Raw genomic sequence first — 27,443 nt, 5'->3', positions numbered from 1 at the left:
TTTTTAAATTGGAGTCCAAGAACCCCTGAAATGAAACACAAAATTATGTGTGTATGTGTTGCCCATGTCCATTTTCCTGGGGAGAGGGGTCTCTATTTTTTCTAATAGCTTCTCAAAGGGTTCTGGGGACTAAATAGCAAAAAGGTCAGGAACCACAGGATCCACTGCTTCAGCAAGAAATGTGGGTCTTTCTGCCCCTTTGCACTTACTCCCTTTGCTTCTCCAGGCAGCTACCACTAATTGTGGCCACAGCGATTAAAATGTATGGATCAGATCAGGCAAGCACTGTGGTGATGATGGAGTCTAGGTACACATATGTATGTATGTGTGTGTGTGAACCAACAGGAATGAGGAGAATCGATGGCCTGGAACAGAGCTCTGAGGAAGCCGTGCAATGGGGTATGATTCCCTTTCCCAATACAAAAGTAGCTCTGCTTTCATATTTTGAGATGTTGAAGTTTCCATAAAATCTCACTTGAAGAGAAAAGGTTCTGCAGTTAAAAAGTGGCCAGGAAAATGCTGGTGTAGGATCTTATAGGATATTAGCAGTTCCTGGCTAAACATTCACAGATCTCATCAAGATAGCTTGGCACGTTTGGTGCTCACAAGACCAAAAGCAGATGGCTGGTTAAATGGCACTCTGTAGTCAATCTCCAGATATTTCATGAATAGAGAAGTGAAGAATTCAGCGCCATCCCAAGACTGGGACCTGGAATATGAAATGGGTAGGGAAAAGGGAGAATTTTCTGAGGAATATTTGACATTGAATTAAAGCTAGAATTTGGCTACCTGAAATGTATCCACAGGCAATGAATGAATGGTAGTTGTTTGGATGGATGTTTGTAACCACTTGATTGTGTGTGGCTAGTGAAGACCGCGTCTACTGCGATTAGTTCAATGTTTTCTCAATTTCAGATCACTCTCCTATATAACACTTTAAGGTTAAAAAAAAAAAAGGTTATCTACCATACCTTCTCCAATAGGAAGTGGATCTGGTCCCGTTTTTTCAAAGTTAATAACTACACCACTCTGAACTTTTTGAACTAAAGATTCTAAACATTGATTCAACATTCTCTGTGTTCTAACACAGTAGGAGCGACCTATACCAGAAGGAAAAACAAATAGTACAAGTTTGATCAAATAAAACACTACTTAACAATACAAGCATCTGAAATCCTAAAATACAACTTGAGATAATCAAAAGTACACTGGCAGCAGACATCACACTAATGATGAGCTTAAGCAGCAGAGTTGAAAGATTCGGAAGGAAAAGAAGTAAAGACTGGATGTGGCATTTAAGAAAAATGGTACTCTGCTGGCCTGAATTTGTCCTTTAGAAATAGTAAATATTGCCAATACCTCCTGTGACTTCACACATCTGTGTAATGGCAGACTCATCAGTGGGTACACTCCCTAGCTGCTCTGGTTCAGTAGAAGGCAATCCAGGCAAACGCAACACCAGGGCAAATAACCTTTGATCCCAACGAAAAGGTTCTTTGGTTAGTTCACTTCCAGGCAGAGGAGAATTCAAAGGCAGATGAAGCTGATAAGGCAAAATTGGAAAAGTTTCATCATAACAACCCATACAAAAATGAATCAGTTCAAGGGTTATGGAGTTCACTTTTCTTTGATGTCCTCAATAAAATGAGGCAATCTTTCAAGGATTACCAGGATGGAATGTTTGCTCAAACTTATTCTTAACTGAAATAGCTGCATGTTCTCTGCCATTTAAATGAAATTTGAAAAAAAGAAATCTCACCTCTTCTTGAACACCAGCAGTACTTGTTAACTTGTTTCCATCTGTGATGGTAATTAAAATAGATGGTTCTAAAAAAAATGGATTTCTCCCCTAAAATACATTTAAAAAGTATTAGAGCTGTGTAAAGTAATAGCATTGTATTTCAACTTTTACATTTGCCTCCATTGTATTTCAACTTTTACATTTGCCTCGCCTGTGATCTTTCAAGTGTGTGATAAAATTTGCCTGGATAAATAAGAAGGAAAAGATTAGGGACTGAAGTGGGTGGGAATCAAAATAACAATCCCTGCAGAGGTAACATTCAGAATAAACTGAGGAATTCTTATAATTCAGGAACTCCCCAAACTATAACATCCAAGTCCCCCTCTCCCTCTGCTTTCCAAGTAATCATAAAAGAAAGATATTAAAGGGATTATAATGGCAGCATCCTCCATACCCGGGTATCATTCAGAATCCTGGCACAGTGAGGGGGACATTAATGACTTATGCTCTGCAACCTGGCCAGTGACTGGTTATTGTGAGCAGAGTTTTTACAGTGGGAAAGTGTAATGATAACATCAGCAAATGCTATTCTACCTTCCTCTTATACTAGAGCTTTTTCGTTGAATTGAGAGGGACGAGGGACTTAAGGACTCTGAAAGTTTCTCTTCAATTGTCTTGTCCCAATATTCTCAGCAATGTATTCATCCCATGATAGCTGATGATCTGATGCATAGGCAATTTTAAATATTTTGTGGTCAAGCCACATAAAAGACTCCCCCAAAACGATTTTTGTTAAAGTATGTATTTAAAAGATACATGGACCTCCTTTTGGACGTTATAAAAAAGAGCAGAAAACTTGGTAGCCATGCCCAATTTTAAATTCTTACCCCAAGTCACCAAAATAAATGAGCTGTACCCACTCAAATTATTTTTTACCTGTCCATAGTTGTCTATTCCAGATATTAATCTATTGAGATTTAACAAATCAAATGAGGATCTTAGAGCCTGACCAAGAGTAGTCAGTCCAGAAGCCTGAAGGTTTTTTAGTTCACTCATGAATGTTGCATGATTTTCCTTCCAACCAGCCTGCAAACCAAACATTTACAAAGAAATTCCCAATTATACAATGAACAATATATAAAGTGCAAACAACCACCAAATAGCAAGTATCAAACCTCTAACAAGTTAATAATTCCTTAATCTAATTCTATTCTATATCTCGACTGATCAAGTGGAACAAAAGCAGGCCATTAGTTTCAGAAAGATCTGCCAGCCTTAATGATCAAGAGCAAAGATGCAAACAATGCATTCAGTCCATTATCGCTGGAGGGCTTTGGCTCAAGAAGCCTAATTTGCTATTCAGGCTCAATCAAACCTACCAAAACACCTCAGTATTTACCTTAGTTTGACACTGAGGATGAGCACAGAGCACGGGGCAGAGGAAGGAGTAATTTTTTAAATGCATCGTCCTTGATAGAGACAATTAGCTATTGAGTGTCTGATTTACATGAACTTTTCTAACCAAGAGTTTTTTCTCCCAAACAATATTTTCACTTTAAACAAGAGTATAGGTGGAATTATAGGAATAGAGCCACAACTATGTGGAGACAATCCTTCTGGCATCTTTAAGCATTCAGAAAGGCGCAAATCTAGAATAGGGGAGAAAGAAAAGAAACAAAAAGTTTTGACAAAGAAGCAGCATCGCCTAGGCACCCTCAGTAGCTATGAACAGCAGCAAAGAACCAAAGACCGAAGGTCAACAGCCAACATGCTCTGATTGAATCATTTGTAGAACAGAAGGAAAGGACCACGTTGACTAGTCAGCAATGTGGCTATAAAGACAAAGCAGCGCAAAACGCCAAGAAGAGAAGCCAAAAGAAGATGGCAGCTAACAGTAGGTCACAGAGGAATAGGCCAGCAAAGGAGACAGTAGACAGCACAGCCTGGCAACTTTGTGGGACAAACAGGCACCTGAGTCTTGGTAGCCCTGTGGGCAGTAGTGTAATATGCTGAAGGTTCACGTCATGCCAACCAGACCAGTAGAGCTGGAGGTGGAAAGCTAGCGCAAATGATGCAGAGCTAAACGAAATGACTGAAGTTTCATGTTCAGCTAAAGACCATTATCCACACAACTATAGCAAACACTATCTCTTCTAGTTTCATAGCCTCCTAAAGCAATCTGGGTCAGAGTGACTGAAAGGCAGAAAAGGGGCCCATTGCCTGTACCCTACTATGAAGTATATGCATGACCTCGAGCAAACCTGTCGGCTCTTAGGACCTAAGTTTCATTATCTGAAAATGAAGAGGATTAGATAAACAGGGATACTGTGTAAGGCTGTGCATGTTACAACCCTGGAGAGCCATTCACATTGTGACCCATGAGAATGGCGCCCCCTAGGCTTGAACAGTACGCAACCTCCATAACCATACAAGGTGAAGGTGATCCTGGTTAAGATCCTTTCCAGTCCAACAGTCTGGATTCTGTGAAATTAAAAATGTGCTTTTAGGGACTTCCCTGGTGGCGCAGTGGTTAAGAATCCGCCTGCCAAAGCAGGGGACACGGGTTCAAGCCCTGGTCCGGGAAGATCCCACGTGCTGTGGAGCAACTAAGCCCGCGAGCCACAACTACTGAAGCCCGCGCGCCTAGAGCCTGTGCTCCGCAACAAGAGAAGCCACCGCAATGAGAAGCCCGTGCACTGCAAGAAGAGTAGCCCCCGCTCGCTGCAACTAGAGAAAGCCTGGGTGCAGCAACGAAGACCCAACACAGTCAAAAATAAAATTAATTAATTTTTTTAAAATGTGAGTTTTCTCTGTGTGTGTGTGTGTGTGTGTGTGTGTGTTTCTAACATATCCTGTAAGTCAAAGGATCTAAAGGCAGAACCTTTCCATGTATTATTCCTTTGGCCAGATTGTACATATGACTTATAGTAGCTGGGAAAAGTAGAGGATGTGAATAATTCCTTGTGACCCAAGGAAAATCTTACTGAACTAGACAAACTAAACTTTAGTTAAAAGGAAGGATTATGATTTGAATTGTCCTAATCAAATACTTAGAAATATCAGCAGGTGATTATAAATCACACTGAATTCAAAACTTAGCTTTCTTATTTGGGGTAGGAGAGAAGGTCTACAGCTGCGGGTGAGGGAGAGGGATAGCATCAATTCTTTCCTTTATTTATCCAACAAATTTTTATGGACCAACTATGCTATGCTGGGCAGAATGCTACATGCTGGAGATATCAAGAGGAATTAGCCCTTGAGGAGTTCCTGCCGCAAAGGAATAAGGAATGCAGTTATGGAGACGGAAAGAACAAATGACCAGGGAGTTAGGGAAGGCTTGTCACAGAAGACGGGGCATTTGAAGAAGTCTAATGGCATGAGGAGAAGATCATGGGATCCCCACACTGATGTGAGGAGTGGAGGGGGCAGGGCAAAGGAAGAGAACAGAGTTCATAAAAGGACGGAGCTTCCTGGGGAACTGCAAGTAATTTGATTATCATCACTCTGAGTAAGCAGCAGGAGGCAAAGCTGATAAGCTGGGCTCTGACTATAACGTGCTGTGTACATTGTGCTCAGTAGTCTGGATTTTATCTGTTGGCCCTGGGAATGACTTGAGGTTTTTAATTAGGGGCGTGGCATGATCAGATATGTATTTTAGCAAGATCGTTCTGCTGGGAGTTGGAGAATAAATTGTGGGGTGGAGGGGAAGCTGAAGCTTGAGGCAGGGAAACTGGTTTGGAGAATGTTGCAATAGCTTATGAGAAAAGTGATGAAAGCCTGAGCGAGGGCAGCGGGGATGGAGAGGAGGCTGCAGATTAAAGAAGTATTTCAGAGGTGGAGTCAGAAGGATTTAGTAGCTAATTAGGGGCATGGGTGAGGGAGAAAAAGGGTCATACATTAGGTTGAGTTCTCTTGCTTGGGCAAGCCTGTGAATGGTGGGGTCTTTCACCCAGAAGCCACTTTACAAAGTTGACTTTTTTTTTTTTCCAGAATGGCTTCATTTACCAATCTAACTTCTACACTGTACACTCAGAGTTACATGCAGCGAGTGTTGAACTCCTGAGAGCCACAAGATAGTTCAAAGCATGACTAAAGAAAAATCAGTGAACTACTTGATCTGGTAAAGGGCTGGGATAAGGTTTGAGTACCACCTAAGCAAACACCCTATAACTCATCTGTGTTTAAAATAATGTGTCCTAATTGTCACTAATCAATCTGTCAGAATGACTGCTCTTTAAAATTTCTTTTCTAATATGAATTGAAAACATTTTACAAATTGTTTCTGAACCTGAATCACTGGCATTCAATTTTTAGGTCAATTCCAATCCTTTGCAATGAATTAGACAATACTTGAAATTTGAATGGTATTCCTATCTCAGTACTACACAGTGTATGGGCTACATTTACAACCCAAAGCAATAAACTTCTTGGTAGCAGTTTAGCTCCTTCAAGAGAAGAATTAATGCCCCTAAGTCCAGTCCTCAGAATGCTGAAGGGGAAAAAAGGCCTACAGAGTAATTTAAGTATCTAGAGAACCTTATTAATGTGAAAAATTCTTCCAAAAAGATAATTATTTGTTCTAGTGGGAGAAAGTATGTTTATATTCTCCATTCATTGCTTGCAGTTGATCTTTTCATAAATGAATTCAGGACAGCCCGTTGACCTTCTTTCATACAGTTTTTTATTTCAAGTAACTCCAAAGATATCCTACTCTCATGTCAGTAAAACCTTTACTCCTGATAATAACTTCCATACATTTTTATGGAGATTTACAGCTTACAAAGCATTTTCATACTTCACATTTGCCTAAGACAATCCTATAAAATAGGCAGGGTATTACCATCTCTATTTTGTTTTAACAGACCAGGAGGAGGTAAGACTTGAGTATGTCTTGTTTGTTGGGGGGATAGTGGGTAAGTCAGAGAGGCACAGTCTGGAGTTGCACTATCTGATCCATGGCTAGTCTGACTTGAGATGTGATATAAATGTAAAATGCACATGGGATGTTGAGGACTTAGAACGACAACAAAAAAGAATGAAGATATCTCATTATTTATTTTTCGATTGATTGCATGTTGAAGTGATAATGTTTTGAATGCTTTTAGGTAAATAAAGTATATTACTAAAAGTGTCACCTGTGGCTACTAGAAAATTTGAAATGCTGTGTATGGCTGGCATTATATATCTATTGGACAGAGATCATCTAGAGGGAACTGAAGGTCAGGCAGGAGAACTTGGCCTTGCTTCAGCATAAAATAGGCTCATTACAGCTTCCAAGGCTGGGGGAAACAGGATCAAACAGTGTCTCAGGAAGGTCAGTCTGGCAGTGAATTATAGGATAGACTGGAGAAGAAGCTGTAGTCAGGAACAATAAGCTAGGAGGTTAGAATAGGCATCTAGGCCTGAGGAAGGGGTTAATTGAGAAACATTTTGAACCACCAAGATAGGACTTGGTGACAGACAGACCATAGGTTTAGCACAAAGGAATAACCTGGGGTGAATGAAATCCTAAACTAAGAGTTTACTGTCTTCACAGGTCAAGTTTCTAAAGTCTCCCAGAAGTAAAATGAGAATAATGATGATGATGATAAATAATAATCATAGGTAATATTAATCAGTGCCTATGTGTCAGGAACTCACTTATGCTAAGCAGAGCATTTTATACCTATCCTTCTCATCTGAGCCTCATAACCACCCCATGAAGTAGGTGCTATTATTATATCCATTTTATAGATTAGCACACTGAGGCTCAGAGAGGATAAACAACTTGTCCAGGTCAAAACAACTAATAAATGACACAGCCAGGATTTGAACCCAGGTACCCTAACTTTAGAACCCACCAATGTAAACCAAAATACTAGAGGTTCTTCTACCTATTCTACATATTCACCTCATAGACATGTCTTGTTATACTAGCTTAAAGGTTCATAAGTTTAATGGAATTTCCAAATTTCATTAGTTTAAGTCTACTTTCCCTGATGTCAGAACGCAGGCCAGTTGGGTGTGGGGAGCAGTGAATTAGGACTTGGAAGACCCTGGTCTAATCCTGGCTGTAACTAACAGGCAAAACAAGTGGTCCAGAGTAAGTCGTTTCCCCTTACTGGGGCTGTTTCCTCACCTAAGCAATGAAAAAACTGAAAACCAACTCTAAGGTCCCTTCCAGTTTTCATATCCTATCATTCCATACCTTGTATCCATCCTTTATATAAATCTGACTTACAGAAAGAAAATGCCTCATATCTTAATAAATATGCTAATTCAGGTCTGGTTTAAATTTGTATAGCCAACTAAAGACATCTTTGAATATCAGCAGGAAGAGTATGGGCCTTTCAGTCTGTCAGTGACTTGGGTTCTCCCCGCAGCTCTACGGACTAGCCCACTAGCCTTTTATTCCCTACTCGTATCACCACAAAAAGGAGAGAGTCTGTACTCCTTTCCTCAGAAGGGCAAAGCCTAAAAGAAATATTTTCTACTACGCTCTGCACCCCTATTTCCATGTCCTTATCTGGTATGTTCTCTGCCATATGGTGCTTAAAGGGTAGGTTTTGCCCCTATGACAGAACTATAGTGGAGGTCTGTCAACATGTGAACTATTTGGAAGCTTTTTATGAACACACATCTAAGTTATACCCTCCAGTCTAGCTTTCCTCAGGAATAACGCTGTTATTTAGAATTCTGGCTGGCTCCTGTGTCTTATTTCTCCATTGGTTTCAATGGAGGAGGGAAAGGTAGGGGTGTTATTTAATGGCTCCCCCAAACCTCAGTACCCGAACACTTGTCCTTCCTGAACTTCATTCCATTTTGGCAGGACCATTTCTCTGATTCATTGATTTTTATTTTGTTTTTATTTTTCAAAATGAAGAACTCTTTCCTCCAAGGAAATCTTGCCAGGAAGTATAAACAAGTAAAAAAGATAAAAACAGATCAACTGTCCTTGAAGAGGATGTGGCAGTGGTGTTACAGCCCTTTCTGTAAACGCCTGCTCTATCTCTGAAGGTCACTTGCAATCCTTTTCCAAAATATAAATGATCGTGTTAGACTCAGTATATAGTGCAGATTTAATGAACACGGTATTAACTTCTCCATCCAAGGTAACTGAAGAACATTTTTTAGGGCAGCTGCATCTAGCTTTCCACAGAAGAAGCACCCCTTAAAAGACCATATAGATGGAATATGTATAAATAAAAAAACAGTTGAATAGTTAAAATTCTCTAGGGTGACAGCTCCTGAAAGAGAATGGCAGTGAATCTTTTCAAATAGCAAAAATAATCCTTCTCTATTACAGACTGTCACAAGCCAGGCTCTCTAACATGCAGCGAGAGAACCTCTCACTGGAAGGGCATCACTTGCTCTGTCCCTCTGACTGGGTGCTGAGCCACTGCACTAACCCAATTTGGGCACATGCACCCAAAAGCCTCTTTGGACCCTACCCTGAGGAGCAGTTCAATTCAATCCAAGGCTTCCTAGCTTGTTAGCAAGCCCTTCACAATGAATAAAAAGCCTCGCTGGATTCCAGAGAGAAAATACGTGTTGTTTCCCTCTCCTTGACAAGACTTTTTAACTTCTATTAAAGGAAATGAAATCAGCCTGGTAATATTTGCCCTTCATAAACTCATATAGAGGGCTATCCCGAACCTTGGGCTCTTCTAGGTGGTTACAAACAAGATGATTAACGGATTTAAGTATTTTCCCAGATGTTGCAAGTTAAAGCCAAAGAGTCTAAATTTAGCAGGGCCATCATTTCTCTTGTTGAAAGATAAACTATTTTCCTTTTTCCATCTGCTCTCCAGAAGTTGGGGAGAAACTTGCTCTGCAACAACACAGACAATTTGAATAAATCAACTTCAATGGCAGTTTTCAACTAACTTAACTTTCTTCTCCAAGTTAACTTTCTATCATCTTTGTCATCACAAACTGTTCTTGTGTTGGTAAAGTGACCAGTGGGACAGGATGACATGAAAAATAAGAAGCCCTGCTTTTCCAATCAACTCTGTCTCCTGAGAAGACAAATGACTTTTCCCTTGGTCTTTGCCCTTAGCTTTACATGGAATATTTGTGCGAGTTAAGTTTTCAACTTCGAGAATTTTCTTCTCACAACTAAAATGGACTCCAATTCTGATACATATAAGATGAGGTTTACTTGCCCTCTTAGGTAAACAGAACGCTGTAACAGCTGAAATCACTTTAATATGTTCAAATGTCTTTTTTTTCCCAGTATTTTATTTTATTTTATTTTATTGGTGTGTCTCCATATAAAATGTCTTTTTAAATTGTGTTTACAGCTAGAGCACCTATAAAGGAGGTTGTTAAAACTGTGAAATACACATTAGGAAGATGCTATATCATTGAAAGAATAAGATTGTCTCGCTTCTTGTATCAACTTTGAAAACTCTTCTTGTACTATATTTTCTGACCCTATCTGACACACTATTTTCCCCTTAATACTGTAGCAATTTGGTCTGATTTCACTTTTTTTTGTGGTTTTCTCACTTGACTCAAGGTACTGATACAGTTCTAGGTTCAAAGGAGACATTCTATTATTCTGTGTTTTATATGTACTAATACAGCTTTCTCTTGTAAAATTACTTGTTTTAAGACTATCCAGTTCTCAGGACAGGAATAAAGACACAGACGTAGAGAATGGACTTGAGGACACGGGGATGGGGAAGGGCAAACTGGGACAAAGTGAGAGAATGGCATTGACATATATACACTACCAAATATAAAATAGATAGCTAGTGGGAAGCAGCCGCATAGCACAGGGAGATCAGCTCGGTGCTTTGTGACCACCTAGAGGGGTGGGATAGGGAGGGTGGGAGGGAGGGAGATGCAAGAGGGAGGAGATATGGGGATATACGTATACATATAGCTGATTCACTTTATTATAAAACAGAAACTAACACACCATTGTAAAGCAATTATACTCCAATAAAGATGTTTAAAAAAACAACAGAATATCCAGTTCTCTTGGATTCCTTTTTGTTAAATTTACTTCCCCAGGGGCACTTCTTAGTGTCCTGAACTTGCTAAGATACTCGAAGCCCATTTTATTTGATTACATCAGTTCTCTCCCAGAGAACTCTGAATGTTATCATTCTGTGGTTCAGTCCACCAATTTTCATCCACAAGCTTCAGGAAATACTGCCAGCCAAGACCACAAAAAAAGAAATCTAGCTTACTTGAGTCTTCTACTTTTTAAAAAAATTCTTAGAAATTGACCCCCTAATATATTGCAGAAACTTATTTGACAGTCTGTGGCCTGCTGAATTGTTTTTTCAGCAGATGGTTAAAGACTCTCATAACCACATATTTTTAAGTAAACCGGGCAAAGACATGATTCAGTTTGATTCCACCCTCACAAAGTTCACCATTTTGTGTTACTGGTCTCTTTAGGATACCTAGGATAAGGTTTTTTTTTTAGTGGATTAACAATCATCAGGATTAGTCTAAAATATCTGCAAACTTCATTTATGACTTTTCAATTCTTACCCAAGGGAATTAAGATAAAATTATGAAGTAGCACACCTCTCAGAGTTCATGTGAAAGCATAAGATCAAAAGAAATTTGATCTCACCAGAGGATGCTAACATGTAGAAACCAAATTTTCTCCTCTGTCCAAGAGGCAACTGAACTGTTACTGAAAGGAAAATATCATAGGGCTGCAAAGAATTTACCAAACTCGGTCCGATATAAATGTTAAGTTTCCTCTTTCACTCCCAGTCCATTTCAACTGTAGCTACTGACCGATACTCATTATTAGAAAAAAACAAAACCAAAACCAAAAATCAACCAACCAACCAAACAAACAAACAAAAAATGCTATCGTGCTGAGCACATGTTCAATTGCTTAGGTTTGGGGTTCTGATAGGAGATATTTTTATGAACACATACACAAGATAAAAATCAACAAAAGTGGTCTTGGAAAATGCACAAGGACAGGAGTGAGACTAAGCCACCCAAACATTACAGAAAGAGTTGAAGAGAGGAGAGAGCAGAATGACCATTCCTTACTTTCTAAAGATCTTATGGCATCTCTTTCCTCCAGCCTAAGTCTTTTTAAAAAATTATCTCAAAAACTTTTTATGAGCTGTTTTTTACATTATAAAAGTAACGCACGTTCATTGTTAAAAATCCGAACAGAAATACAAAGTTAGTCTATCTCTTCACAAAATTGTCAGTACCGCTATTCAGAGGTAACTATTGCTAGGAATCTGTCCTAAACATTAAACTGTTGGCAGCAAACAGAAATGACTCCAATAAGATGAAGTGACATTTACCAATAAGATGGAGTGACCAATTTAACCAGTAGGTACGTGATACAGCACTTTAACCACTTACAGAAACTGTTTTCTAAAATTTAAAGCAATTTTGGGACTTCCCTGCAGGTCCAGTGGTTAAGACTCCGCGCTTCCACTTCAGGGGGCGCAGGTTCGATCCCTGGTCGGGGAACTAAGGTTCCGCATGGCATGCGGCGCAGCAAAAAAAAAAAAAAAAAAAAAAAAAAAAAAAAATTAAAGCAATTCTGAAGTCCCCCTGACGTCCCAGCCAGAATTATGCCACATCCTGTCTTTCAGTTATACAATTCTCTCCTGACTTTTTTCAGAAGGAACAGTGGAAATAATCTAGTCTAATCCCTTCGTTTTACAGATAAGAAAACTGACACCGTAAAAGGTTGCGTGACTTGCCCAGGGTCATGTGTCTAATCAGTAGCTACCAGACAGGCTATCCTATGACCACTTTTTCAAATCTAATTTTTATGAAAGTACCTAGGAAGACTTTAAATAGACTTCTAACATATAGCTCAAAAACTTCACTATGAAATGGAATTTACAATGTCTATACCCATGTAAACTTTTAAGAAAAAGGAGCACTTTGCTCCAAACATCTTGCACGTTCTCCTACAAGACATACAACAGGAGGGACCCCCAATTTTCCAATGTCATGGCTGTATTAAAGACTAGATATTCTCCCTGGAATCCCATTATCCACTGTCTAGCTGCGTGGGCTCCCTTCCACAGAGACAAAGGCAGAGAGGGACTGGTTAAATATACGGCAGGGCTTCCCAGCATCTTGAGGCCAATGAGGCCAATTTAAATAAAAACATCTTGGTCTGGTTCAGGCTAATCAACCGCTAAAGGTCAGAGTCCAGCTCTCTCCCCCTTCCTCCTGCAACTTCTCATCATTATAACAGCATTTAAAGCACCTTCTGTCACATCCTCCCCCTCAAGTCACACCCTTGCTGGCACGCTTTCAGTTCATTTTCTCTCCTCCCCCAGGCCTCTGGTCCCTCTGGCTCTCTCTCTCTCTTCTCCCTTTGGTTAACTGATGGTCTAAGAGTCGGCATCAGGAGTGGGGAGGCAAACTCAGGGGGTGGAAGAGAGAGGTCTGGCTGAAGGGCAGGGCTCCTGTGGGGAAATGATGGGAAATATGTTTATACAGACACATGGAGCAGGTCCTAGAGAGCTCAGAATGGCAGACTGAGCAATTTTGACTTGATTCCACAGGCACTGGGGAGTCTCTGAAGGCTTATGAGCGGGGGAGTGATATGATGAAACCACCTTTTTTAGAAAGTTAACAGTTGGTATGGGTAGAGAGTAGGAATTTGGGAAGCACTTGGAAGACTACATAAGAAGGTTGCTATAGTGGCCAAAGCACAGAAGTCAGGACCTGGACTGAAGTGCTGGCAGCAGAAATTGAGTTGAAGGAACATATGTAAGGGACATTGCAAAGGGATAGGCCTCAGAAGAAGGTGGAAGGACAGGATCAAAGCTGAATAACGTCCACTGTGCAATCCTGAGTGACAAAAAGATGGGGAATATAGAAGACGGGATAGTTTTAGAGCCATAAGCAGGTCTGTCTGACATGCTAACTATGAGCTGATGGCAGGAGAGACAGGCAAGTGGAGATGTCCCGTCGTCAGCTAGCGATGCCCGGGTGAGAAGCTGAAGTTGGGGAGTAGAAGGAATATTTGAAATCATGAATGAGGTAGGATGCATTCAGCAAGGGAAAGAATTTGGCAGATAGGGAAAGAATGATCAGAGAGAGGGGTGGAGAAACGGGAGGAGGTGATAAGTTTCTGGAAGGAAGAAGCATTAACAGTTTCAAATATAGGCAAGGACAAAAAGAATAAACATTAGTAAATTAGCCCAAGTAGCTATATAGTAAATCCTAAGACCTTAATAAACTATATTTACTTTCCTCAGTAGTACTACTCCTTACTCACACAAACAAATGTTTTGAGCCTCTTGTTCAATAACATTCAAGTCCAGAGTTTGGTTCTTAGTACTAAGTTTAGTGAACTATTCGACTTAACAGGGCAGGATATAACTAACGAAAGAGCAGGTGCATATGGTTGAAGATGCAGGCACATATATATTAAGATAATCACGCACATATGGTTTAAGATACAGAATTCTATTTTTTCTGAGAACATCTGGCACATCTGGCACAAAAGCCTTCATGTAACTTTTCTCTGGTTAAGACCCCAGTGGCTAAGTTGGCAGCACCTCCAATCCTCTGAAATCCATCCCTTACCAACCTAACTAAGCAGGAAGGGGGGAAAAAGTTATCTGCCTAGGGCAGGGGTGTGGCTTGAGGAGAATGGGAGATCTGGGTGAAATGGGGAGCGGGCCATTAGGTCAGGCACAGGTTGAGAGAGAAAACTCGGCGAAGGCAGTATGGCATGCTCAGGCCTTTTACAAAATGGCTTCTGCCTCTCCCACGGGCTGTGGATTAAAGGAAACTAAATGGCTACTGTGGAGTACACTGACTGTCTTTATTTTCCCTATAAGAGAAACATTTATCAGGAGAGTGACAGGGTGAAGATGATATATCCGTTTCTGAAGGCCATTAGATCGCCAAAAACCACCGTGTTGCTCTTTCAAGCCTACCGTTCCTCCCATGGGGCCTACTCGGCCTAGGCCCCAGTACTCAACCTCTACTCCCCAGCTATCTCAAGTTCCATCAACTGAGAGTCCCAACAACTCCATCTCTTTCCCTGAGTAGGGGCATAACTGTGATATCAAAGACCAAAGTGATTCACAAACAAATGCACCATGATATTCACCTACAAAGAATCAGAGAAATAATAAAAATGGCAACACTGGCAGTAGTCATTTTCATTCATCGAGTGCTTGCTCTAGTATCAAACACTGTCCTATCAAAAGCAACGATAAATAATAGCATGACAATTCTGTCTAAAAAACATGATCCCAGGACATATACCATAATAAGAAAATACCACTGAGAAGTTATTAAAAGGAATATTCTACCATAATTGACAGGGAAAGTGAAGTGGCTCATTACTTAAGACTTTGGAATAGAGACAGACCTGGGTTACTATTCAGTTGTGTTACTTAACCTCTCTGGCCCCCAGTTTCCTTATCTGTTAAGTGGGGATAATAATAGTACCTGTGATTTAGGCTGGTTGGGAAGATAAATGAAATAAGCACTGTACATTCATTGGCACACTGCCCTGTACATAAGCATTATTCAATAAATGTCAGCTGCTATTATTAGAAAGCTATTATATTATTGTTCATTATTATAAGGAAGTAGATATAAGTCGAATCATATCTGTAAAAGCCAGATAACACCTTTGACTATAAGATAGGTTTTAGGAGGATCTAAAACTAGGGCTACAAAATGGTTCCACATCATATACATGCTATTCATCAACATATCTGTACTCTCACCGAGGCTCAGAATTAGACATTGGTATTTATTCCTTAAATGGGAGCCATTACAGTAACAAAAAATAACATTGTCACTCCTGTAATCCCCCTTAGGAGGATTGAGCTTAGAGAAAGTAATGATCATGGGAGCCCGCCCATGGCCCCACTTGGACCTCCCCCCTCCTTTTAATGCTACTGATGACTTCCCATGATATAAGACAAGGGCCTTGCTAGGGAACCTCAAGAAACCCTTCAACAAGAGCAGTGATACAAACCCCTCTTTGTTTCTTAGGTTTTACACTATGCCAAGCTAAAGAATTTATCCTTTATCCTCCTTCTCTTGATGAATACTGTTCCTGGGAATTCTTGGGCCAAGTAGCTATGTAAATCTAATAAGGGATATGTTACATATTTCTAATAGCACTAAAAGCATGGAACATTTTGTGCCACTGGTGACCACATATTACAAACAGAATTCTGAATTACTGTAGTTACATTAGGAGTTCACATACATATTCTCTTCTACTTAGCCCAGGAAAAAAACTTCTAACCCAACCAGTTGGATCACCAACTGTATCCAAAAGTATAAGCAACCAAACTGGCTTTCAATACAAACAAGAATGGGATGCTTTCATATTTTTACCCCAGGGCCAAGGGTTATCAACCCATCAACTCTGAACTGTATGATAACCTCTCATGCACAAATGACTCCATTATGGAGGTGCTCACTTAAAACAGAACTTTGAGAGGGAGAATCCCCCTTCAGAAACAATTTCTAGGACATGAACATCATAAATATGTTAAGAAAAAATAGAGACCAACACTGTTGTCCAATAGAAACATAGTGAAAGCCACATAAGTAATTTTATATATTCATGTAGCCACATTAAAAAAATAGAAACAAGCGAGATTAATAATATATTTAATTTAATCTAATATATCAAAAGTATTGTCTAAACTTGTAGTCAATATAAAAATTGTTAATGAGATATTTTATATACTTTTGGTACTAAATCTTCAAAATCCCGTGTTTAGTTTACACTTACAGCACATCTTGATTCAAACTAGCCACCTATCAAGGGCTCAATAACCACACGTGGCTAGTGGATGCTGTACTGAACGGCGCAAATACAGCCAGTCTGACATGAGTGACTGGTATATTTTGAAGAGCCATGCCTACCCTCACGGACACCTCAGCCCTTCACCGTCTTTGATGGAGCTCTTAGAGTGTACCCACCCGTCTCTGGGACCACTAGTCCACCTGGAGTTGTGAGGAAGAAGGAGGGGAAAGGATGTGTTTTTAACAAAGCACCTTGGAAACCCAACTCCATTTCCCAGTAGAAACAATAGCAAACACAATAGTTCTGTGGCTAAGTGGCATGAAGGGTTAAATAGGCTTTCCTGGGGAGGAAGGTCTGGGAACCTAATCACCATTTAGAACACTGCATCCAGGAGATAGCGTGTTCCAACCTTCCAATAGGCACACAAAGAGACTGCCTGGATCTCTCATCTACATTCTTGGTAAAAGGGAACTGACAGCCATGTTTACAAAGAGTTTTTCATTTAAGTACTTAAATTAAGCCGGTTGGTTCACTTCTTCATCCCTGTCCCCTCCTCCCCGCATTCAGAGGGTCCTTCAATCCTGCCCTTCTCTGGAAAGCACATTTCTCCCTGAGACGTGGAACAGCTGCCACTTTGGAACACTCTGTGAAACTGAGAACCCTGTCTTCTGAACAGTTCTAGTTATATTTCTGAAGCAAAGGCAAACTGAAAAGGACAATATTTGCCCTTTCCTTATGTGTGCCCTGCCCTTCTGCCACCCTTCCTACCGCCATCCTAACCTCAAAGTCAAAAGCTCTCAAGTGGCCAGCACTAATGCAAAACTAGGCAACTTCAACTACATATTTTAGATCTCCCCCACCTCTCATTCTCTCATCTCCCCCAGCCCACCTCAACGTACGCTTCTGCATAATAACCATGCAAGCACACAGACAACAAACCTTATCCTATTTGTCTTCAAATCCACCTCATAGCTCTTCATTCCAGGAGAAATGTACAAACTCTAGCTTGTAGGTTTCGAAGCCCTTTTGCGATCCAGTCTTAACTAGTTGCAATCTTGACTGGATAAACTGAATCATCACTGGGTCCTGTCAATTCTCCCTCCCTCACCTGCAATCTGTTGGTTCAGAGTCCACTGTTCTTGACATCTCCCGTATCTTAATCCACATTCTCCAGTCACCTTTTTCCAATGACTCTTCTCAAGACCCTTGAGGGCTAGGACCGTATCTTTTACTATTCCAGTTTCCCCTTGGGCCAAGTCTTTCCTGGTGTCACCTTCGGCCCCAAGTATAGTATAGTACAGTCCACAGAGGGTGCTGAATGAACACATGGTATATGAAAGCCTAGACTGCTATAGTAGCAATCCAATGTCAGACTTATCTGCCAGAAACACCATTTTGGTCATATCACCACAATGGTGGTAAAAGTCAGAGCAACGGCTACCTTCAGGGGAGGAAGGGATTGCAGGAAGAAGCAAGAAGCATTTTCTGGGTTAAGTTCTAGACAGAGGGTTAAGGGATCATAGTGGAAGTTGTTACACTGTTTGGAGTAGGGGTGGGCAGAGGGGCAGGATGACTTTTGAGAATGTAGAATGAAGAAGTGAGGCATGTCAGGCCAACCAGTGTGTCCCAGGCAGAGGGAACAACATATGCAATGGCACAGAAGCAAGAGGCAGAGTGAGTCTGGACAAGTGACTCTGAAGAGTGTGGAGAGACACTGTTGGCAAAACCAGGTTAAGGAGTTTGGATTTTATTCTGAAATATAATGGGGAGTCCCTGAAGAATTTTTAGTAGGGGAATGACTTTTGAATTTACTCTATTTTAAGAATCAGCAATCTAGTGGTGATGAGGGTGAAGAATCAGTGGCAAGCAAGACCAGAAGGAGGGAGACCAACTGAGTGGCTGCTGAAACAATGGTCCAGATGAAAGTTGAAACAAGGGAGGAGCAAATAAGAATGAATGGATACAAGACAGGTTTAGGATACAGAACAGACAGGACTCCATAATTGTCTCAGCACTCCCTAGTCATCTCCCAGCTGGTACCTAATGTGAAAGTAGCACTTACTCCCTTGACCAGGGATCTAGTCTTCTACCCCAAAATCTCCCCTTTTCTTTCTTTTTTTTCTAACAAGAAATATTTTATTCGCTGCAAAACAAAACAACAAACAAACGTGCAGATAAACATAGTAGTATACACATGACCGATGGAGGGTTCTCTATATAAGCTTTCACTAAAGTTCTAATTCCTCCTTCTACTCTTATATAAAGAAAAAGAGCTATCAGGCAGAGTACCTCATTCTTAAAATTCTTTCCAGTAAACTATATTTAATTCACAGGTTGGATAGCAGTCTGGAAGCATTTACTTTTTATGTATGTATATATGTATGTTTACTTGATATATAAGTATTCGTTTCAGGTGTTCAACATAATGATTTGATATTTGTATATAGTGCAAAATGATCACCACAGAAAAGCTAGTTAATATCCATTGTCACACAAAATTACAACATTTTTTCTTTTTTCTTATGAGAACTTTTAAGATCTACTCTCTTAGCAGCTTTCAAATATACAACAGAGCAGTGTTAACTATGGTCACCATGCTGTACATTACATCCCATGACTTATTTATTTTATACCTGGAAGTTTGTACCTTTTGCCACCCTTCACCCACTTTGACCACCCTCCATCCCCTGCCTCTGGCAACCACCAATCTGTTCTCTGTATCTATGAGCTTGTTTTGCTTTTGTTTTCATTTTGTTTTGTTTTAGATTCCACATTTAAGTGAGATCACATGGTATTTGTCTTTCTCTGTCTGACTTATTTCCTTTGACATAATGCCCTCAAGGTCCATCCATGTTGGCACAAATAGCAAGATTTCCTTCTTTTTTATGGCTGAATAATATTCCATTGTATGTATATATCACATTTTCTTTATTCATACATCAATGGACATCTAGGTTGTTTTCATATCTTGGTTATTATAAATAAGCTGCAATGAACACGGGGGTACTTATATCTTTTCAAGTTAATGCTTTCATTTTCTTCAGATAAGTACCCAGAAGTGGAGTTGCTGGATCATACGTTAGTTCTATCTTTAATTTTTTGAGGAATCTCCATACTGTTTTCCATAGTGGCTGCACCAATTTACATTCCCACCAACAGTGGAGGAGGGTTCCCTTTTCTCCACATCCTTTCCAACACTTGTTACTTGTGTTTTTGTTAACAGCTATTCTAACAGGCCTGTGGTGATATTATTGTGGTTTTATTTACATTTTCCTGATGATCAGTGATGTTAAGCATCTTTTCATGTACCTGCTGTCCATCTGCATATCTTCCTTGAAAAAATGTCTATTCAGATCCTCTGCCCATTTTTTAATCAGATTGTTTAGTTTTTTTGCTACTGAGTTCTGTACATATTTTGGATGTTAACGCCTTATCAGGTATATAATTTGACAAGATTTTCTCCCATTCAGCAGGTTGCCTTTTCATTTTGTTGATGATTTCTTTCCCCCTTTTTCATTCCAAAATTACTATCATCACACGCTTCAAATGGCCAATGAGGAAGGTGAAAAGGAAGCAAGATCAGGGGAGGAACAACTAATTATAAAAGTCAATGCCCCACTTTTGTGGCATTTTGAGTTTTCAATGCACCTTCCATTGCCTCCGGTTGTTCTCACCGGCCACGTTGCCACTGTTTCACCCAAAACCACTTCCTTAGCTTCCAACCACAATGAAAGGCTCCCCTAAAAGTCACTCCTTTTCCAAATAAGCCCCATAAAATATACTCACGGGCATATGAAAAAGTTAAGCCTTAGTTAAAAATACCACTAAATGCTTGGAACACAGATCATTTAAAGAGCATAGGTTTACTTCTTAAATCTGTAAGCCAAAATACTGCCTTTTGCTGATACATGTTGACAAAGGCACACAGATACCAGTAAGCAAGGCTGGCTACAGGATGTGAAAAAGCAACACTCAAGGGAAAATTGCACTTTTTCAAATGCTCTCTGTTTCAAATTACAGACTTGGGATATTTCTTTGAAACAACTCTCCCTATTTATTAAAAAAAAGTCTGTACATGATTTATACATGTGTTTCAGCTATTTCTAGAAAAATGACTCAGTTTTATGTTTAGAAAAAAAGCATTTCCTTCAATAAAAAAGAAATCGCTTTAAGAAAGTAGCTTCAAACATCAAACCATTTTGAATACTTATTATCTACTCCAGTCTCACGGCTCACTTTCTTCTTGGTGCCCTCAATTTGCTCAGAGTCAGTAGTAGCGACAAGCTTACCTCTGCTATTCACTGAATAAAAGGAAATTATGACTCATAGCAAAACAAAACATACAAGACAGCAGAACCTCAGCCAAAACTATTAAGAATTATTATACCAAAAAAAGAAAAAGAAAAAAAACCCCACCCCACTTCTTAAAACCATGTATTAGTCTTATAAGGATACATTGGAAATTTAAAAATATTAAAAGGCTTCATCCCAGCTGTGTACACTAAAGATACCATTGTATAAATGTAGTGTTAACATTTGTGACACTATGTATAAAACCTGTCTACAAAGCAACACTTGAAACAGATGTAGCACAAAATACTTGCATTTCATATGCTTTTTATATGGTTCCCCAAATCAAACTTAATTCCATCCATGCCCAGCTGACTGCAAATTACAGGTATGACTAATTTTAAAAGAGCACATAGCCATGTCCTAAGGGGTATGCATTAAGAAGCTACTAAGTCCTGGGTGAAATACTATATTCACATGCTCAACAGTATACTTTAGTGAAGAATTCCAGTCACAGTAACTTTTCACAACAAGATTTATTGTCAGAGCTTGTAAGTGGATATACTGGGAATAGTTCCACGCCTATTAGGAAAAAAACCTTCCAACCAAATGCACAACTCACGCCTGTTACACCACCAGCAGAACTGAATCTGCTACTAGGAAAAAAAAATCGGTTTTGCAGTGTTTAGAGTTGGATATAACCAAGACCTGAGAAATAAGTAGGCAGTTACTTTGACAAGAGATAAACAATGGCCCTCCAACTGTACAGAAATCCAAAAATACACTTCACGTTATTCTGCAGAAAAACAAGTTAACAAATAAAACCCTATCTAACATCACTTTTCTGAAAGGACCTCAGGCTCCTAGCGAAGAGTGCAGTTTCAAGTAGCAACTAAGATGCCTGCTGACAGTCAAATAAAGACCTATTTGATAATCAGTGTGACAGAAAACAGACATTTATGGCTCCCAGCTATTAGCAAGTGAAAGATTAGACTAAATTTTAAGAAAAATTCACCAAATGTTCTAAAATTTCAGACCTTCCAAAATGGCTAGATCCTAAAAGCAAAAGAACAAATAGTTACCACATGCTGAGGGGAGGGACAGGGGTGGGCAGCAGGGAGTGACCGAAAGGGACTCACAGAAAGAAAATTCTACCAAAATATGGCATATCATTAGAAATTCAGGTATAGACAGCAAAATGACAAGAACGTCATTAAGATCATTGACCATTCCCTAGCACGTGTAGTTATCATGTAAGATTAAAATGAAAAAACCTGAATGACTTTAGAGACGCCTAAAGACTAAAGAAGATAACTCACGATTAGCAACTGAAAGTATTATACAAAGTATCTTCCCACACCTGCCCTCCATAAGAAGAGAAAGATCAAAGTCAGCTTGGAAGAAGGTTTTTTACTTTAGGAAAAAATGTAGTGTAGAAGATGGCAAGATAAAAAGAGCTGACAGATGAAATTTCCACTAAAAACAAAATTCAACTTTTCCCCTCTGTTCACAGAACTATCTGGAGCCTCTAAAATACCATGGATAAGTTACATAGCCACTAAAAATTTTAAGTATGAAGACTATGTGGCAACCGGGAATAATTCACAGGACAAAATAGGTGGAAAAGGCAGAACTCAAAGTAATATGTACATTATGATTACAATGCTAGGTAAAAAGCTGTAATGATGGTTGTTAAGAAGGGGGCCAGACTTTCTTTTTCTTTTCCAAAGATTCTGTAAATATTGCCATAAAAGTTTTATAGATCAAAAATCATGTTTAAACTATGAGTCTTGGCATTCAGGAAAATGTTAAATAAGTTATTCCTTTCAAGAAAAAAAAAGGCACACTGCTTTGTAGTTTATCCTTTTAACTACTTCAAATTAAGGAGGATTTCAAATGGCCACACTACAAACGGTGGGTTCTTATCTGTATTAGTACTCAAAGGGTGTAGACTTTCATACTTAGGATGGACAAACATCTGCTTTTCTATGTGGAAAAAATGGTCACACCCTTGGAGGAAACTGACATGTTTAAAAAGCTTATGGCATTCTTAAAGATGTCTACTTGCTCCATTTTTCTAAATAGATAAATCAAAAACGGAAAACAAAGCATCAAAACCAGACCGGTTTTCAGGGGAACCTACTAATCAAACTGTTAACCGAAGCTACGAGTTACAAAAGTAAAGCCTCTCTGGTTTTATTTCTGAAGGAACGCTCTCTATAGCCAACTATTCAGTTTGGTAGGTTCCATTCTTTCAAACACCTCACTCGGCTAAAACGGATTACAACACATCCAGTGCCTCCCCGACCCTGTTAAGAGAATTCTGAGAAAAAGAGGGTATCTAGCGAAAGACGTCAAGGATTATGGTGATGTATTTTAAAATTTTCAATATGCAAGCAGGACTCTTATGTAGGTTGCTTTAATAGTCTGAGTTCTATTTTATCGGGCCACTGCAGGCAAAGCAGTTCTTTATCTCCTCACCATTAGGACAAGGGTAGGGAGGTGAAGTGCTCCCTACTTCTCTCCTGTAGGTCAGAACCCTGTGGATCAAGTCATCGCATTTGACTATTGTAACCGCGCTCAGCGAGTCCTCCCCTTCCTTCCTTTCTTTTCCCTGGACAAATCCCTACGTGACTAACACAAACCTAATTTATGATGTCAGTAGGTAGGCCAGGTCCCTAAAAAGCTCTGTCCCCGCGGGTTCAGACTCTGCATCTCCCCGCCCCACCCTGTCTCGCCTTGGGTGGAATCGCCAATGAAACACTAACAGTAGCTAAGGTAACAGAGCCGGGCTTAACCGGACCGATGCCGGAGAAGAAGTAAAAAGAGTTTCTCCGGGCCTGGGGGTTGGGAGGCTGGCTCCGCGGACTGATTTTCCATTGGGTGGGGGTGGGTTAGAGACCACAGAAGCGCAAAAGCAGTAGTCTAATCTTTGAAGGCCGGCGGCCGGCTCTGCCACGCTCTCAGCAGGAAGGGGAGGGGAGCTGGAGGAAGAGGGGGAGGAGAAGCTGCGAAGGAAGGGAGGAGGGGGGGGGAAAGGAGGGGCCGGGGGCGGAGCCAGGGCTCCAGGAAAACCCGCGCGCGAGCCCACAGCACCTCGGGGCGGAGTCGCCGGCTCCGTCCGGCCCCTCGGCCTCCACCGCGCGCGGTGCGCCCCGAAGGGGCGGGCCCGCCTGCAGCCTCCCTCCGGGTCTCGGGCCCTCCTTCCCCTCTCCTCCCTCCCCTCCCTCCTTTCCATCTCAGCAGCGCCCTCGGTCTCCCTCTCCGGCTCATACAAAAGCAAAATGTCCGCCATCTTCCGAGGCGGCTGCGCTCGTCGCCGCCACCGGCCCGGCTCTCCTGCGCTTTCTCCCCGGGGCCGCCCTTCCCCCGGCCCCCTCCCCGACCCCCGGCGCCGCGGCTCCTCGGAAGCCGCGGAGGCGCCACTCACCCCCGCCCTCGCCCCCACCTCGCCCCGCCCGCCCCGCCGGGCGACGCAGGACCGCCTCGGGCGGGGGCAGGGGGGCTCGACTGCCCAGGCCGACCGGCTCCCGCTTCCCGCCCGGCCCACCCCCTGGATGGCCCCTTTACCTTGATGCAGTACGGGGATTCGTCGTAGGTGACCAGCATGTACCTGTCTCCGCGGCTGGCCGGGTCCCGGGCGCGCAGCTGCGGGACGAGGGATGACGGAGGGGGCCGCGAAGGGAAGGGGGGGAGGAGGGGGCGATACCAACGTTACAGAAGCACCTAAATCCACCACCACCCCCATCCCTAGGGAACTCTCCCCATCTCTCCCCTCCCCTCCCTTTACCTTCAAGAATAACTCCACAGCGCCTTTGGCAATGTCCAAATAGGAGGTGCCCAGGTCAGTGCGCTGGTTCATAGAGGCGGACGTGTCTATGAGGAACAGCAGGATGGGCATCTTCCCCCGTACCCCTGGCTCCGGTCCCCACTCTCCTGGCCCTCTTGCCCTCACTGCCGCGTTCTGCCACCCGAACCCTCAACTCTCGCAGAGCCAGGGTGCAGGGAGCAAGAGTAAGAGGGGGAGACGGGACGGGACAGATGGAACTGCTCCTGGCCTCCTCTTTCTGCAGCCCCACCTCTTCTCCCTCCAAGGGAACTTGAAAGTGTGAGCGTGTGTAGCCCTCGGGGCCCTCCCCCTTCCTCTCTTCTGCCACCACTACTGCCGCCGCCGCCGCCGCTGCTGCCGCAGGGACTATTGCCCGAGCATCGGTCCAAGCTCACTGAAGCGCTCGCCCCAGACTGAGAGCTGTCTCTGTTCACCAACACACAACTTCTGTCCGCTCACCTACCATGGGCACCATGTGACCAGAACCCACGCCATTGGCTGCCAATTATATGTTATTTGCATATTCATTAGATGACAGGGCAAGGGGAGGGACTTGGGCGAACCCTGGGAGTTGAAGTTTGAACCCAGGCAGGGGGTAAGGGGAAATGTTAAGGACCCTCCTTTAAAGGACTTGGAAGCTGTTAGGATACGTAGGGTGGTTTGGGTGGACTTTTCTCTTGCTCTTCAAAGATGATAATTCGAAAGGAAGAGTGAATTTGAGCAACAGTTGTGCAGAGGTACAGAAACAGATGCTTGGACAGGCTGTACAGAAGACGCTTTGCTAACTGCAATCGATCAATCCTGCCAGTGGCTAGGACCAAAACATTTCAGAAGCAGCAAACTTCTTTCCTGGCAAGACCTACTCGCATTCCTTCAGATCCCTCCCCACGCTTGATCAGTGTTTGTAAGTCGGTCGCTGGCCTTGCATTCCGCGTATATCTACTGAGAAAGGAAACTAAAACTTAAACAGTTACCTAAACTGGCCTTTTGTGTGCACAAGCTTCTTCAGTTTCATTGAACACTTTGAAGTATTGCCCTGCCTGTGATAATTCCACCCACTGTTGTGTCTGCGCAGCCTTTACACATGGAAGGTTTGCCATCCTGGATTCTGATTCATCTCACATTTATTGAGCACCTATGAAGTGTCAGCCACCCACGTTAGTCTCATTTAGTCTTTGAAATAATTGTGGTAGGTGGCATTATGTTCAATTTTCAGTAAAGGAAAGTGAAGCTCAGGGAGATGAGGACAACACTGAGGGATGTTCTCAGGTCTGGCTCTACGGAGAGTCTCAATGAGTGGCCAATCACGCTTGGCTGACTGCTTCATGTAACTCGAATTTTAAATATGGAGGTGTGTATTCCCAGCAGTATGCTGTGCACAGCGTGGAATCCTGAACTTCAGTGAGTTTACAACTTCATTTGATATGTTCCTTGTAATATATATAAAATCCATATTCAATAACATTTTCATAAAAATAAGATTTCAGAAGAGGCCATATAGCAATGTATGAATCAGGGACAAACAAGTAGTGCAAATAAAAAGTGCAGTGGGGGAATTTCCTGGTGGTCCAGTGGTTAGGAGTCCATGCTCTCACTGCCGATGGCCCAGGTTCGATCCCTGGTCAGGGAACTAAAACCCCACAAGCCGTGTGGTGTGGCAAAAAAAAAAAAAAAAAATGCAGTGGAAGCAACGGTCCAGTGGTCTCGAAGTTCAGAAGGTTTCCTAGATGAGCCACTTAACAGGAAGGGAGGGATTCTGGATTGAAAGGAATGGTGGGAACAAAAATTCAGCCAGAGATACTAACATATATAGCACAATTCAGACCCATCTGGGATACAGCTGGTGGGAATTAATGGGGAAATAAGGATGAAAAAGACACATTTGTTATCTCACAGTTGCCATGAGTCAGAGGTCTGGGCATGGTGTAGCTGGATTCTCTGCTTAGTCTCACAAGACCGCAATCAAGGTGTCAGCCAGGCTGTGTTTTCATCTGGAGGTGTGAGTGGGAGAGAATCAGATTCCAAGGTGAAGCTGAATCCTGAATGGATGTTGGCAGAATTCATTTCCTTGTGGCTGTCTGCTTGGTGGAGGCCACCCTCCGGTCCACCTGCACTTACCTCCCTCCCATAGGTTGTTCACAGTATGATTGTTTGCTTCTTCAGGGCCAACAGGAAAATCACTCACTGCAGTCTTCTAAGATGGAGCCTTATATGATGTAACTTAATCATGAGAGTGCCATCCGTCACCTTCGCCATATTCTATTGACTAAAAGCAAGTCACAGATCTTACCCACACTCCCTCAAGGAGAGAAGATTACACAGGACATAACATCACGCAGGGGAGATCATGGGGACCATCTAAGAATTCTGCCTCGCATTAGGTGGGGATGAGATTATTACCTGGAAACAAACTTTGCCTCATTCACAGTTTTTGTTGAAGTCAACTCCAAGTCATAATATAGCACTTTCAGCCCACTGGATCACATGCATGGGGTTGATTGCTTGTTTAGACTATCCTTTGGTGAAGAAATACAAGATTTCCTATTAGGAGCTATATATATACACACACATATATTTATAAACAAACATATATTTATTTATATAATAAATATAATCAAGATATTTAATTATAAACATATAAATAATATTTCTGTATTATGTATATGATATATTATAAATGTGTATGGACTGTGATATGCCCCAGTTCACAGTGTTTATTTATTTCTTTGTTTATTTCTTTGAAGTATAGTTGATTTACAATGTTGTGTTAATTTCTGCTGTACAGCAAAGTGACTCAATTATACATATAAATGTTCATTTTCCTATTCTTTTCCATTATGGTTTATTGC

General features: G+C 41.5%; 1 protein-coding gene across 5 annotated transcripts in view; it reads right to left on the bottom strand.

The window, feature by feature from the left end:
* The window catches only part of INTS6L (integrator complex subunit 6 like), a 47,754-nt gene extending 22,708 nt beyond the window's left edge, over positions 1-25,046 (bottom strand). For 2 of the 5 annotated variants that reach the window (XR_003796368.1, XR_003796369.1), the window contains exons 1-6: positions 24,556-24,991; positions 24,336-24,413; positions 2,678-2,827; positions 1,760-1,849; positions 1,360-1,543; positions 972-1,100 (exon numbers count right to left, since the gene is read on the bottom strand). Coding sequence is in view for 3 of the 5 variants with exons in the window: in XM_029240494.1 (XP_029096327.1) it covers positions 972-1,100; positions 1,360-1,543; positions 1,760-1,849; positions 2,678-2,827; positions 24,336-24,413; positions 24,556-24,666 (742 nt within the window). In the remaining 2 variants the exon portion in view is untranslated. Of the gene's footprint in view, positions 1-971; positions 1,101-1,359; positions 1,544-1,759; positions 1,850-2,677; positions 2,828-24,335; positions 24,414-24,555 lie in introns of all 5 variants that reach the window. The other 3 variants (XM_029240494.1, XM_029240497.1, XM_029240495.1) reach the window with 2 other exon arrangements.
* Positions 25,047-27,443: the final 2,397 nt, after the last annotated feature.

This window comes from Monodon monoceros, unplaced genomic scaffold (assembly GCF_005190385.1).
Source record: "Monodon monoceros isolate NGI ecotype Baffin Bay Population unplaced genomic scaffold, NGI_Narwhal_1 Super_Scaffold_22, whole genome shotgun sequence".
Taxonomy (NCBI): Eukaryota; Metazoa; Chordata; class Mammalia; order Artiodactyla; family Monodontidae; genus Monodon; species Monodon monoceros.
This window is presented reverse-complemented; position numbering and strand designations above follow the sequence as displayed.